The 12,331-nt window shown below is 37.0% G+C and overlaps 1 protein-coding gene across 1 annotated transcript; it reads right to left on the bottom strand.

Moving 5' to 3' along the window:
• Nucleotides 1-4,114: 4,114 nt before the first annotated feature.
• Nucleotides 4,115-12,017, bottom strand: LOC139154219 (vomeronasal type-2 receptor 26-like). Its single transcript, XM_070728648.1, has 5 exons — nucleotides 11,794-12,017; nucleotides 10,586-10,877; nucleotides 8,985-9,836; nucleotides 5,610-5,736; nucleotides 4,115-5,019 (listed from the first exon to the last, which is right to left on the bottom strand). The coding sequence occupies exons 1-5, from the start codon at nucleotides 12,015-12,017 to the stop codon at nucleotides 4,115-4,117; spliced, it is 2,400 nt and encodes a 799-aa protein (XP_070584749.1).
• Between the last annotated feature and the right edge of the window lie 314 nt (nucleotides 12,018-12,331).

The following is a 12,331-nucleotide window of genomic DNA, read 5'->3' as shown; positions in this document are numbered from 1 at the left end:
CCTTAAGACTGTTAAAAAACTTGGAGAGGGGCATGGCCACTTGCCTCGGTGAAACAGAGTTCCCTTCGCTCCTGCAAGGGAATATCTGAACCCCCATCGTTCGGAGGTGCTGATTCTTTTGAATTGGACTAGAACCTCTCTGAAGGGGAGGTGAAGAAGGGGACTTGGCAGGCAAGCCATTCTAGGGTCGGCATACCTCATGGAGAGCCTGTCTAGAGCCTCCCAATGAAGGCATTGAGCGGTTTCGGTCGCCATAGCGGAGGCTTCGGCTGCATGTAAGAAAGATTAAGCAAGATGGGAGTCATCAGGGAAGAAAGGTAAAATAAATGCTGTGCTGGAGGAAGAAGAAAGGTAAATTTATTTATTTATTTATTAGATTTGTATGCCACCCCTCTCCACAGACTCTGGGCAGCTAACAACAATAGTGAAACAACATATAATAAATCTAATATTTAAAAAAATTTAAAACCCTAATTTAAAAAACCAAACATACACACAAACATACCATGCATAAATTGTATAGGCCTAGGGGGAAGGGCATATCTCAGTTCCCCCATGCCTGATGACAGAGGTGGGTTTTAAGGAGCTTGCGAAAGGCAAGAAGGGTGGGGGCAATTCTGATCTCTGGGGGGAGTTGGTTCCAGAGGGTTGGGACCGCCACAGAGAAGGCTCTTCCCCTGGGTCCTGCCAAATGACATTGTTTAGTCAATGGGACCCGGAGAAGGCCAACTCTGTGGGACCTAACTGGTCGCTGGGATTCGTGCGGCAGAAGTCGGTCCTGGAGATATTCTGGTCCGATGCCATGAAGGGCTTTATAGGTCATAACCAACACTTTGAATTGTGACCGGAAACTGATTGGCAACCAATGCAGATGGCGGAGTGTTGGTGTAACATGGGCATATTTAGGGAAGCCCATGATTGCTCTCACAGGTGCAGATCTATAAGTAGTCTGGATAAAATATACCAGCTTTATACCAGTGGAAACATAAAAATGAAAAATATTTATTTATTCATTCATTCATTCATTCATTCATTCATTCATTCATTCATTCATTTGACTTCTATGCCCCCCAATCCCGAAGGACTCAGGGCGGCTTACAACAATAATAAACATACAATATAAATAGATACAATGCAATAAAAAATAAGTCGAACAATATTTAAAACTAAAATATTTTCAGAAACTAAAACCCCATAAAAGTTGTTTTAAAAAGGCAGTCCTAGTCATACATATGCACTCCATTCATAGAGTTGGCCATCAAGAGTTGGAAGTAAATTTATTGACAGAGCCAGGTCTTCATGGCCTTACGAAAGGCCAGCATGGTGGGAGCAGTATGGACATCAGGCAGTAGTTGGTCCCATAGAGCCACCACAGAGAAGGCCCTCCCCCATAGTCCCACCAACCTGCATTGCTTAGTCGACAGGACCAGGAGGAGACCAACTCTGTGGGCTCTTATTTGCCTCTAGGAGGTATGCGGCAAGAGACGACCCCATAAATAGTCTCGCCCTGAGCCATATAGGGCTTTATAGGTAATAACCAACACCTTGAATTGTGCCTGGAGACTAATAAGAAGCCAGTGCAGCTCGCGGAGCAAAGATGTTATATGGGTGTACCGAGAAACACCCATGATACTTCTTGCAGCTGCATTCTGGACTACAGGGGGTGGACAAAGAAATTGAAACACCTTGAAAAATCATCAAAATATCTTTTAATATGGTGTTGCCATATTAAGGTGGACACCTTATGTGGCAAATACAGCCTTAATTCTCTGAGGTATTGATTCATATAAATTATGAATTGTTTCCAAAGGAATTTTAGCCCATTCTTCAGTTAAAGCACCTTCCAGTTCTTTTAGAGTCAATGGTGGTGGAATTCCTCAACCCGCCCCGTTAAGGGCTCCACTGCTGCCTCCTTATTCAGGAGAGAGTGGGTCACCCTAAAGAGGGCGGCTGGGTGAGAATCTGCAGATGCAATAAGTGCGGTAACATATGCTGACTTTGCTGCCTCTATCACCATGGGGTAAGTCTTAATATAAGCTCTTACCGGTGCTCGGTCAGACTCAGAGCTACTGGCCCTCCATGCTTGCTCTAGGCATCTCTTTTGGTGTTTCATCCCCCAGAGTTCCTCAGTAAACCAAGGAGATCTCCAGGGTCTGTTACCTCAGAGAGGCCCCAAAGGCGGAATCCGATCCAGAACCCCCAATGTGGCTGTGTTCCATGCCGCCACCAGAGACTCAGGCAATGAAGATGAACAATTACTGATCAGTTGAGTACACTTAGGGAAAATAAACAAGCATAAAATGTTTGGAATGATTTGAAAGAACAACACTTCGTCTGATGATGTAATTAATTATAGACATCATATGTTTATAATTCTCTTATTGATGACATATATAGCAGTATGATCAGTGGTGGGCTACTGCCCAGACAGGTGGAACGCATTGGGGTAGCAAAAATGGAGCTCCACCCCAAAGCACTCAATTTGCATTGAAAGAAGTTGAAAGAAAATGCAGGGCATCCTGCATAAGCCATGCCCAGAGTGTGTTAATAAAATTTTTGGTAGCACTTCACTGGGTATGATTGATAAACATATTTCTTTTGGATTTTATTTTATTTTATTTATTACCGATAAAAATGTGTAGATAAAGCTATATAAAGAAATGTGTTTCTTCAATTACTACATATATGTAGTATGAACAGCAGGAAAGAACACAAGCCTGAGTATAAGAGAAACAAGAAACCATCAAAGATCCTATAAACAATAACAGTGGAAGAAAACACAATTATGCTGATTAATATAAACAAATTAAATAAGAAAAGTGTATAAATATTTATCAAATGACAGACTTTGAAGGAATTACATAAAGATCTTACAGTAAAAATTATATTATTAAAAATAGAATTATTTTAAAAATGCTGTATACCTAGGATTAATATAAAATTCTAATATTTTGACTATATCTCATCATAATTTAAAATCATCATAATTTGACTATATCTCATCATAATTCAGAATATTAATATAGGGTCTAAAGGAGGCTATTAATGCCCCACCTATTTGTAGTAATAACATGTAGGAATTACATATGACTAGATGACTTTAACTACATAATTAAAACTTAGAAACAATTAAAAATTGGTCTACACCAATTTTTAGGGAATATTACAAAGGTTAATGGAATATGCCAATAGTTTGATTATAGCTTCTGTTCTACAAGGAGACATCAATACCCCATTTGTTTATTTGTTGTATGTCTTTGTCTTTGAATGTATAATTAGGTAAAGGCTCTATAATTTATGATATATATTTGAAAATAACTGAAACAGGAATTTGTGCTAAGTATGACTACATTTGATAATAAACTTTGGTTGATAGGGAACTATAAATTCACTGTTTATTTGTTAAATGTTTTTTGCTTTTTTCTTAATCTTTATGGTTGGTTTAGTTATTTGTGTTTAATAAAAAATTTAAAATTCAAAAGGAAAATAAAGAAATACTGCAAAATCAGAAGATGGCCCATAGAATCACCAAGTCATATTCAACTTAATGGATAGTATCATCATCGATTTGATTGTTAAGTAAAGCAGTGATTAATTGAAACCAATTTATTCAGTGAACATTGAAAGTTACAATTACATTGAAAAATGTGACCTATGACCATTTTTCAAAGTTACAATCTTTGCAGCATCCTAATGATAATGTGAAAAAAAATTAGATGCTTGGCAGCTAGTTCATGTTTATGACTGTTGCTGTACCCCAAGGTCATGAGATCACCTTTTACAACCTTCTTACAAGAAAAGTCAATGGGACAGTTGGATTCACTTAACAACTAGGTTACTAACCTATCAACTGCAGTGATTAACAACTATGACAAAATGAGGCAAAACTCATTTAACAAACATCTCACTTATCAACGGAAATTTTGGGCTCAGTTGTGGTAGTAATTCAAAGGCTACCTGTACTTATGATCATACTTCAGCTTTCCTTTGCTTTAGGGTCTTTTAGAAGTTGTACATTGCTCACAATTATTTGTTTATCAGCATCATAACTAGAAATAGTCAATTGCTGACAAGGCAGTTGCTAAACAACAATTATATTTTCATAATTTACTATTCATTGTTTCTTGCCTTTCAGTAACTCCCTCTTATTGTTCAGATGAGGTCTCAGAAGAATGATAAAACATTTCGGAAAACAGATGCAGCCCAACAACCCTGCACTGGAAGATAATATGGAAAAGATCTCCACCGCCACCATGTATTTCCCTTTGGTGCTCAGATATGTTGGAAAAAACAACAGCCAGACACTACAAAAACATAACAAGCTGAAGAAGATAAACTTGGTCTCATTAAAACTGTTTGGTAAATTCCGGGATAGAAAAGCCACACTGAAACCAATGATAGCAAGGAAAAGAAGGTAGAGTAAGACACAATAAAACATGAGAGTAGAGCCAACATTACATCCTAGGATGATTTCATCTGCCACTAAGTTCATATCAGCATCGGGATATGGGGGTGAGGTTACAAGCCATACAGTACAAGCAATGACTTGAATGAGGGAACAAGAAATAACAATATAATTATCTAATCGTTTGCCCAGCCATCTCTTCATCTTAGATCCTGGCATTGAAGCCATGAAAACTATAACCACGATGATGGTTTTGGCCAATATACAAGAAATGGCTACTGAGAAGACAATCCCAAAAACAGGTTGTTGGAAAAGGCAAGTCATCTTTTCAGGTTGCCCAATGAATAATAAACTGCAAAGGAATGAGAGCACAAGGGAGACAAGAAGAAGGTAGGTGATGCTCCTGTTGTTGGCCTTGACTATGGGAGTGTCCTGGTGTTTGATAAAGATCCCAATCACCACAGTAGCAATGCAAGCAAAGGCAATTGCCGTAATGGCCAAACTGGTTCCTAATGGGTCTTCATAAGACAGGAAAGTTATATGTTTTGGAAGGCACAAGTCATGTTTGTTATTTGGATACTGTCCTTCTGGACATGGTAAACAATCATCCATGTCTGCAAAAGAAAATTCTATTATTACAGTGTGGAAGATTGTACATGAATCAAGACATAGTTAATATTGACTGAAGAAAGTTTAGCACAGGGGTTAATGCACAATATTTCAATAGGAGGCTTTCTAAGAATTATTTTTATTATTATATTTGTTGAATTTCTACACTATCCATCTCACCTAAATGATTCTGGGGGAATTATAGCAACATAATAAAATAAAAATAAATAAAATAAAATGTGTGTGTGTGTGTGTGTGTGAAAACCACTCACACCGCAATCACAAAATATCCAGAACCATAAAGCCTACAAACTTGAAATTTGGCACCTATGTTCCTTTTGGCTTCTAGGTACTTGATAAGAAAGGATTTTTAAAATGACCATCAGATCATTAGTATTTATTGTACTGTTATTATCACACACTGATGCTAATTATTTAGATGTTTTGCTTCCCCTCCCAACTTGACAATAATTCTGGAGAGAACAGGATAGCATAGGAGAGACTTCTGTGGGGCAAGCCTGAGGGAGAGAAGGGGATAGAAAGCCTGAGGGAGAGTAGGGAATAGTATATTATTATTTAAGTCAATACAACTTACCTTTATGATTTGTAATCCTTCCTTCTGGACATGGAAGGCACTTGTAGCAACAATATGGCTTTCCTTCTATTTTGGCCCTACTATAACCAGGTTTACAATTATCATTACACACAGAAAGAGGTATTTCCTGAATGAAAGAGAACAAAATGATGAATTGTTTGGAGCTATTGGCATGCTATGATTGTTTAATTTTTATAAATAAGCCATACATGTCATGAAGGAATTGCTATTACTATAAAGAAAACTATGCCAATGACATAGTTGGGACAGATATCAATAAGAGACACGTCGGGGGGATGAAAAATCAGGATCCTCATTGTACTTACAGAACATGCAATCAACACTGAATATGATACAAGAAGTGATGCTGAAAAATGCAAGAGTCACTAGTTAAGAACCATGAGGAAATGAAGAGTGATATAGGTGAAGTGAAAGAAGATATACAGGAATTAGATGATGGAATGGGGAATATACAGTAGTCAATTGCAAAAAATGATTTTAAAATATAGATAGTGGAGGCAAAAACAGAGCAAATGGGGAAAAAAATTGGAAGCAACAAAAGAAAGTGTGATTATGGTGAATAGAGACCTAGAACATGCAATAAGACATTTAAAATTAGAAAAATTAGCTTTCTATTTAAGGTTCCAACATATAATAGTGAATAAGGAGGAAAACCTAACAAATCTAATGACAACATTGTTGGCAGATGTGATGCAAATGGACAAACAGGAAATGGAGAATGGTACAGAGTCAATACCAATTATGCATCATAAGCTACCAAGGGAAGTATATATAAGATTCACACACATGCGCGCGTGCACACACGCACACACACACACACAAATCAATTAGGGATGAAACCTATAAAAGGACATAAGAAAATCCATTGACCTACAAGGGGAAGGAAATTTAGACTCTGAAGCAGATATCCAGAAGAATCAGAGAACAAAGCAGAACTGTCTCTCTCTCTCCTCACAATTGGTGAAATACAACAAAATATTTCACTGGACTGGAACTTGATTTATTTCTCAGATGCTATTTGGGGCACTAACACCTCCATTCCTTTGCTAACAACAGAATAACATATAACAGGCATGAAATTTTGGGCTTAGAAAACTTAGAATTACATATCTTTCAATCTGACCTACATATAGTATACAAAAATATCTGCTACAACATCCTACCTGTCAACAACTATTTCAGCTTCAGCTGCAACAATACAGGAGTACACTATACATACAAACCTAAGGTAAATCACTTCAATCACAATGACTAAAAATACAACTTCAGCAACAGCGTGGTCAATGCCTGGAATGCACTACTAGACCCTTTGGTTTCATCCCCTAAACCTTTTAACTTTAACCTGTTTACTGTTGACCTTACTCCATTCCTAAGAGGTCTGTAAGGGGCATGCATAAACATGCCTACCATCCCTGTCCTATTATCCCCATTTATGCATATTCATTTCCTGTATTCATAATCATATTTATACTTTTATCTGTTATCTAATACATGCTTGACAAATAAAATAAAGTAAAATAATAAAATAAAATAAATATTACCTTCAAGTATATGAAGATGTGAACTGGGTATTATATACCTGAAATTCTTAAAGTGCCACATGCAGCAGTTTTCTGTAGTTAAATTTTGAGGTAATGTGGGCAAGAGTAACCATATGAAAAATTTCCCAGTTAAAGATAGGTACAAAGTGAACCCTCCTGGCCACTCCTTCTACATGCTCTTCAAGCAGTAAAATGTCCAAAGATGCACACGAGTCTCTAGGGCAGTGATGGGAGCCATATCTGCTGACATGCGAGCTGCTGCCATAGCTAAGCTCCAATAATCACGTGAGTGCCAGCCAGCTGATTTTTGGCTCACACAGAGGCTCTGAGAGGGCGTTTTTGGCATCCAATGAGCCACCAGGTAAGATGGGGGGTGTTTTTACCCTCTTCTGGCTCCAGCAAATTCGTTGAAGCCTGCAGAGGGCAAAACACAAGCCTACTGGACCCACCAGAAGTTGGAAACAGGATATTTCCAGCCTCCAGAGGGCCTCCAGGGAGCTGTTTCCACCTGCTCCAGGCATTGAATTATGACTGTGGGCACTCGTCATGTGCAACAGCATATGTACACACTCTTTCAGCACCCAAGGAGAAAAAGGTTTGCCATCACTGTTCTAAGGGAAAGTGTATCCCATTAGAAAAATAAAAAAAAATAATGTTGCAAATTAATAATGCCCAAACAGACATGGTACTAAGGATTAAAAACAGAACGGAACAGAATATAAATCCAAAACCCTCCTGAGGAAGGAAACTCTACACCACTTCAGACAAATAGTTATCCAACATCTTCTTAAAAACTTCCACTGTTGGAGCATTCACAATTTCTGGAGGCAAGAATGTTGTTAGTTAGTACCCAAAGTTCAACTTAAGTTCCTTCTGTATTAAGATACTATGTTCTGGTGTGTTGGCTATTACTGCCAGCTTAATGTCATCTGAAAAATTGATGAGTTACCCTAGTCCAAGTCATTATTGAAGATGTTGAAGAGTACTGGGCCTAAAACAGAGCCCTAGGGTATTCACTGCATACTTCCCTTCATGTCGATACAGTTCCATTGAGGACTACATGTTGAGTGCGATAGGTCAGCCAGTTACAAATCCATCTGATGGTGATGCTGTCTAAACAACATTTAGACATGCCAAACCATATTGAAACCCAAACAGCCTCAAACTCATGGATATCTTTACCTGCATACCATAGAATTGATATATACAATCTAATATGAGCATAAAGAAATACTAAACCTTGAACTATTGCAAGACTTCATTCAATTCTCTCATATCAATGTTAAGTGGGACCTGTAAGAGTGTTGAACCTGTAAGAGTGTTACAGCCCATAAATTAAAGTTTGCAGTTGCAAACTCCTCCTTCCTTCTGTCAAATTAACCCAAATACTAAAGAGTGCATATTGACTAAAGTATTTCAGTAGACGTGCAAGGAACCACTTCAAAATGGGGATTGAACTATCTGCAAATCTATACAAAATATATACTATACCAGGTTAAATCTTGTGGGCCATATAATGGAAGCCTCCTGCATGTTGAATGTTTTGGAAGAGAAAGAATTTCGGTCCACCCATCCAATTTTAACTTTTGTAAATGTGTTATTTGAGTAAGTGACCCAGTTGAAAATATCAAATCCTGAATTTATATGCCCATTATCATCAAAGGAAATGTTTTCTCCAACACTGTTTTTAAAGAAAGTATTTCTGAAAAATTTATGGAACTAAATTGGGGAGAAGGTAGAGAAAATGAAGTCATGTCTAGTTTCAAAAACAAAATAAAACAGTAAAACCAGTTTACATTTATATGGATAGTACCTGCCATGGTTGTTCATGCACTCCTTTTTGTCTTATCTCTTTTATCTTTATTCTCTGTTTTGATTTCAATGAAATTGCTGCATGCAAAGCATGTGCCATAATGTAAACTGCATTGTAGATGCTGTAACTGTGGCCAGACATGTTTGTGTCAAATACAGTTCCAGGCAGAGTCTCCAGCTTTTCCTCCCCAGTGCATATCCCCTCATCTCTCTCCTCTAGAGTGGAATTTGAGAAATGACAATTAAAAGCATCTTTCCAGAAGATTCGGATAAAGCCATCCCTATTTTCTGAGAGAGGGTTTATTTCCTTCTGAAATTTCTGGAATCCTTTAGGATAGTTTGTGTGAATACCAAATGATAGAGCCCCATGGAGGAAATGGAGGTCCCAATCTCTGATAAAACTAGGAGATGCAAAATCCATTTGGGCTGTCATAATCCACACTCGACTGTCAAATGATACACCATAAAATTGTGCAAAAGCAAACATTGACCTTAAGGCACTAATAGTATGCATTTCACCATGTACAATAACAACATTGGCAGTACTTCCTGTGACCATATTTGAAGTTCCAAACCATTTAAATAAATTTTCAGCAATTTGACTTGAAAAAGATATTTCAGGTAATTCTTCTAAGAAGTCTACGCAGATACCTTTCTGAGAATAAGTGGGAAGTATATCCTGTACAAAAAAAATTGCATTATCACTACTTGCAGCAATCACACCAATCCAGCTCCACTTGAAATGCAGGAGTAATTCAAGAATGCCCATATAGTGATGGGTCACATTTGGAAACATCTGATGGAGAAAATCTTTGGTTTTGTCACTTATTACTGGAAAAGAGCCATAACTGATCTTAGGATAGAAATACATGAGAAAAGGTGAGACATCATGACAATAAGTCCAGTGATAGATTCAACTGAAAGAGAAGGCATTGGAAAAAGATTTTCTTTCCATTCCTCTCTATGTTACATTTAGCTAAGTTTTGAATATTCCTTATTGTAAAATAGAGTAAAATATGCCTTCTCCAAAAATCTATTTTGTATACTATAATGCAAGAACTATTGTGGTTTTCAAAGTCCTTCAAAAATATTTTGGAAGACATAAGTTCCTGGAATAAGAATAATGGTTTACTTATGAATGAAAAGAAATGGAAAAAGCTCATTTATTACCTTCTAATCATTCACGTTACAAGTATAGATTTATTTGTTTGTTTGTTTGTTTATTTATTTATTTATTTATTTGATTTTTATGCCGCCCTTCTCCTTAGACTCAGGGCAGCTTACAACATGTTAGCAATAGCACTTTCTAACAGAGCCAGCATATTGCCCCCACCATCCTGGTCCTCATTTTACCCACCTCGGAAGGATGGAAGGCTGAGTCAACCTTGAGCTGGTGATGAGATGTGAATCTACAGTCAGCTTCAGTGGCCTGCATTATAGCACTCTACCTGCTGCATCACCCTAGCTCTAGATTAAAAACTATCTAGTTGTTACAGGGGAAAAAATTAGAAACTTTCCATTTTCTAATTGCCAGGCCCAAAATAATACTTAAATTTAAGGAACCTTGGTCTTCCTCGTGGTATTTTGACACATAGCACTAACCTGTGGTATTTTATAAGTGCTTAAGATGTTTGTCATGTAGAGACAAATTTCAGAATTAGGTCCCCCAATGACTCCTACAATGTTATTGTGAATATCACATTTGTAGTTGGGGATGAATTTGTCCTTTGTGGATAGAAGTTCCATTGAGGCAAGGTAGGTCCATATTGCAAAAAAGTGACTATTTAAAATGTGGAAGCCCAAACTCACATTAGGTAAGAGTTGGGTATTCTCACTGATTTCCTTCACAGCAAAAGCCAAGGCGAGGGTGTGCTGGTAATTCTGAGTGAATAGCCTATATCAAAAGAAAGAGTTTCAGGCTAGGTATATTTTATAGATGATAAAGCTCATTCTACTTAATAGTGCTGTGAAAACAAAGCAACTCCATGGAACTACAGATAAATTTTCTAACAGTGAGAGCAATCAATCAGTGGAATTAGCTTTCCTTTCCTTTTTATAATTGTGCTCCTAGGATGCTCCATTGCTGAAAACTTCCAAAAAGAGACTGGACAACAATTTAGCTGAAATAGCTTAAGCAGGCGGTTAGACTGGAAGATCTCCAAGGTACATACAAGTTGTACATCAAAAATAGATCTAATTTTTGGAAATTATGGTATTTTGACACACAAGGCTAGATTCCAAAAATATTACAATATATCACTGTTCAGTTGTACATATTCATATTTAGAGACACTATGGGGCTCCTGCATACCTGGGTCATAGTTTTCTTGATGGACTTCACTTTTGCAATCTTTTCTCATTAGAAATCAAGCAATAAATGCAGAAAACGTATATGATGAATGGCAATTTTATGTCCTGGCACTTTGATTAGACTAAATGATGTTACCTCTTACCTTTCATGGTCCTACCATCTCTCTCATAATCTACAGCGTTTGTATTTTTATGCTGCAAATGAATTCATAGATTTCCTTTCAATATGAGAACCAAATAATTGGATTCTTCCCCTCAATTTCCTATTTTGTACTTTTACATACTTATAGATGATTGCATCTCTAATCACCTTCAGCAAAGTTCAAGAATTGAGAATCACCACGAGGACATAAGTATATAACATTCGGTTTTCTTTCTCATCTCTGTGCCCACATTGTGGATTTAAATACAGATTACATAAATAATTAGGAAATGTTATCTAGTCAGAAATAGCTTGCATTTTATTTTCAAAAAAACTACTTACTTACTAATCTACTTACAGATGGCCATCAAAACTCTCCTCTGAAGGCTGCTTCTGAAAATTGATTGAGCTCAAAAAGATATAGATTTGAGAGAAAATGCCTGCAATGATGAATTCGTCTGGTTGGTAATACTTGTGGAGAATAGGAAGAGGTTTATTGATGAGACACTTAGCAATAGAAACCTTAGTTAAAGCATGAAGAAATGTCACAATAACTATGATCAGGGCCACCAATATGACCATTTTGTCTGAGGGAATTCCTGCTTTATTCCAAATTGTCTGCTACGTGATTCAGATGTGAATGTTGGAAATCAAAAGTCAACATTAATCTTCTCCAAAAATGTTCCTAGAACTCCAACAATGATCACGTTGGTGTTAATTCTACCTGTCTCTATCATTACTTCTGTATGAGACATAAAGCATTAGTATAGATAACTGCTGAATTTTCCTATTGCCCTTAGGGAATATTTAAGGGCCTGTAAAAATAACATTAATTATAGTTATTTCATAATTATAGTGGTATGGAGAAATAAATACAAATTTAGAATTATGAGATC

Source organism: Erythrolamprus reginae, chromosome Z, assembly GCF_031021105.1.
Source record: "Erythrolamprus reginae isolate rEryReg1 chromosome Z, rEryReg1.hap1, whole genome shotgun sequence".
Lineage (NCBI taxonomy): Eukaryota > Metazoa > Chordata > Lepidosauria > Squamata > Dipsadidae > Erythrolamprus > Erythrolamprus reginae.
This window is presented reverse-complemented; position numbering and strand designations above follow the sequence as displayed.

Excerpts from the sequence above, each read along its gene's own strand:
- LOC139154219 (XM_070728648.1), bottom strand. The coding sequence starts at position 12,017 with ATGGTCATATTGGTGGCCCTGATCATAGTTATTGTGACATTTCTTCAT. Across the intron at positions 10,878-11,793 it reads GAGAGTTTTGATGGCCATCT|GCTATTCACTCAGAATTACC; the intron begins GTAAGTAGATTA and ends CTTTTGATATAG. Across the intron at positions 5,020-5,609 it reads AAGGATTACAAATCATAAAG|ACATGGATGATTGTTTACCA; the intron begins GTAAGTTGTATT and ends TTTCTTTTGCAG.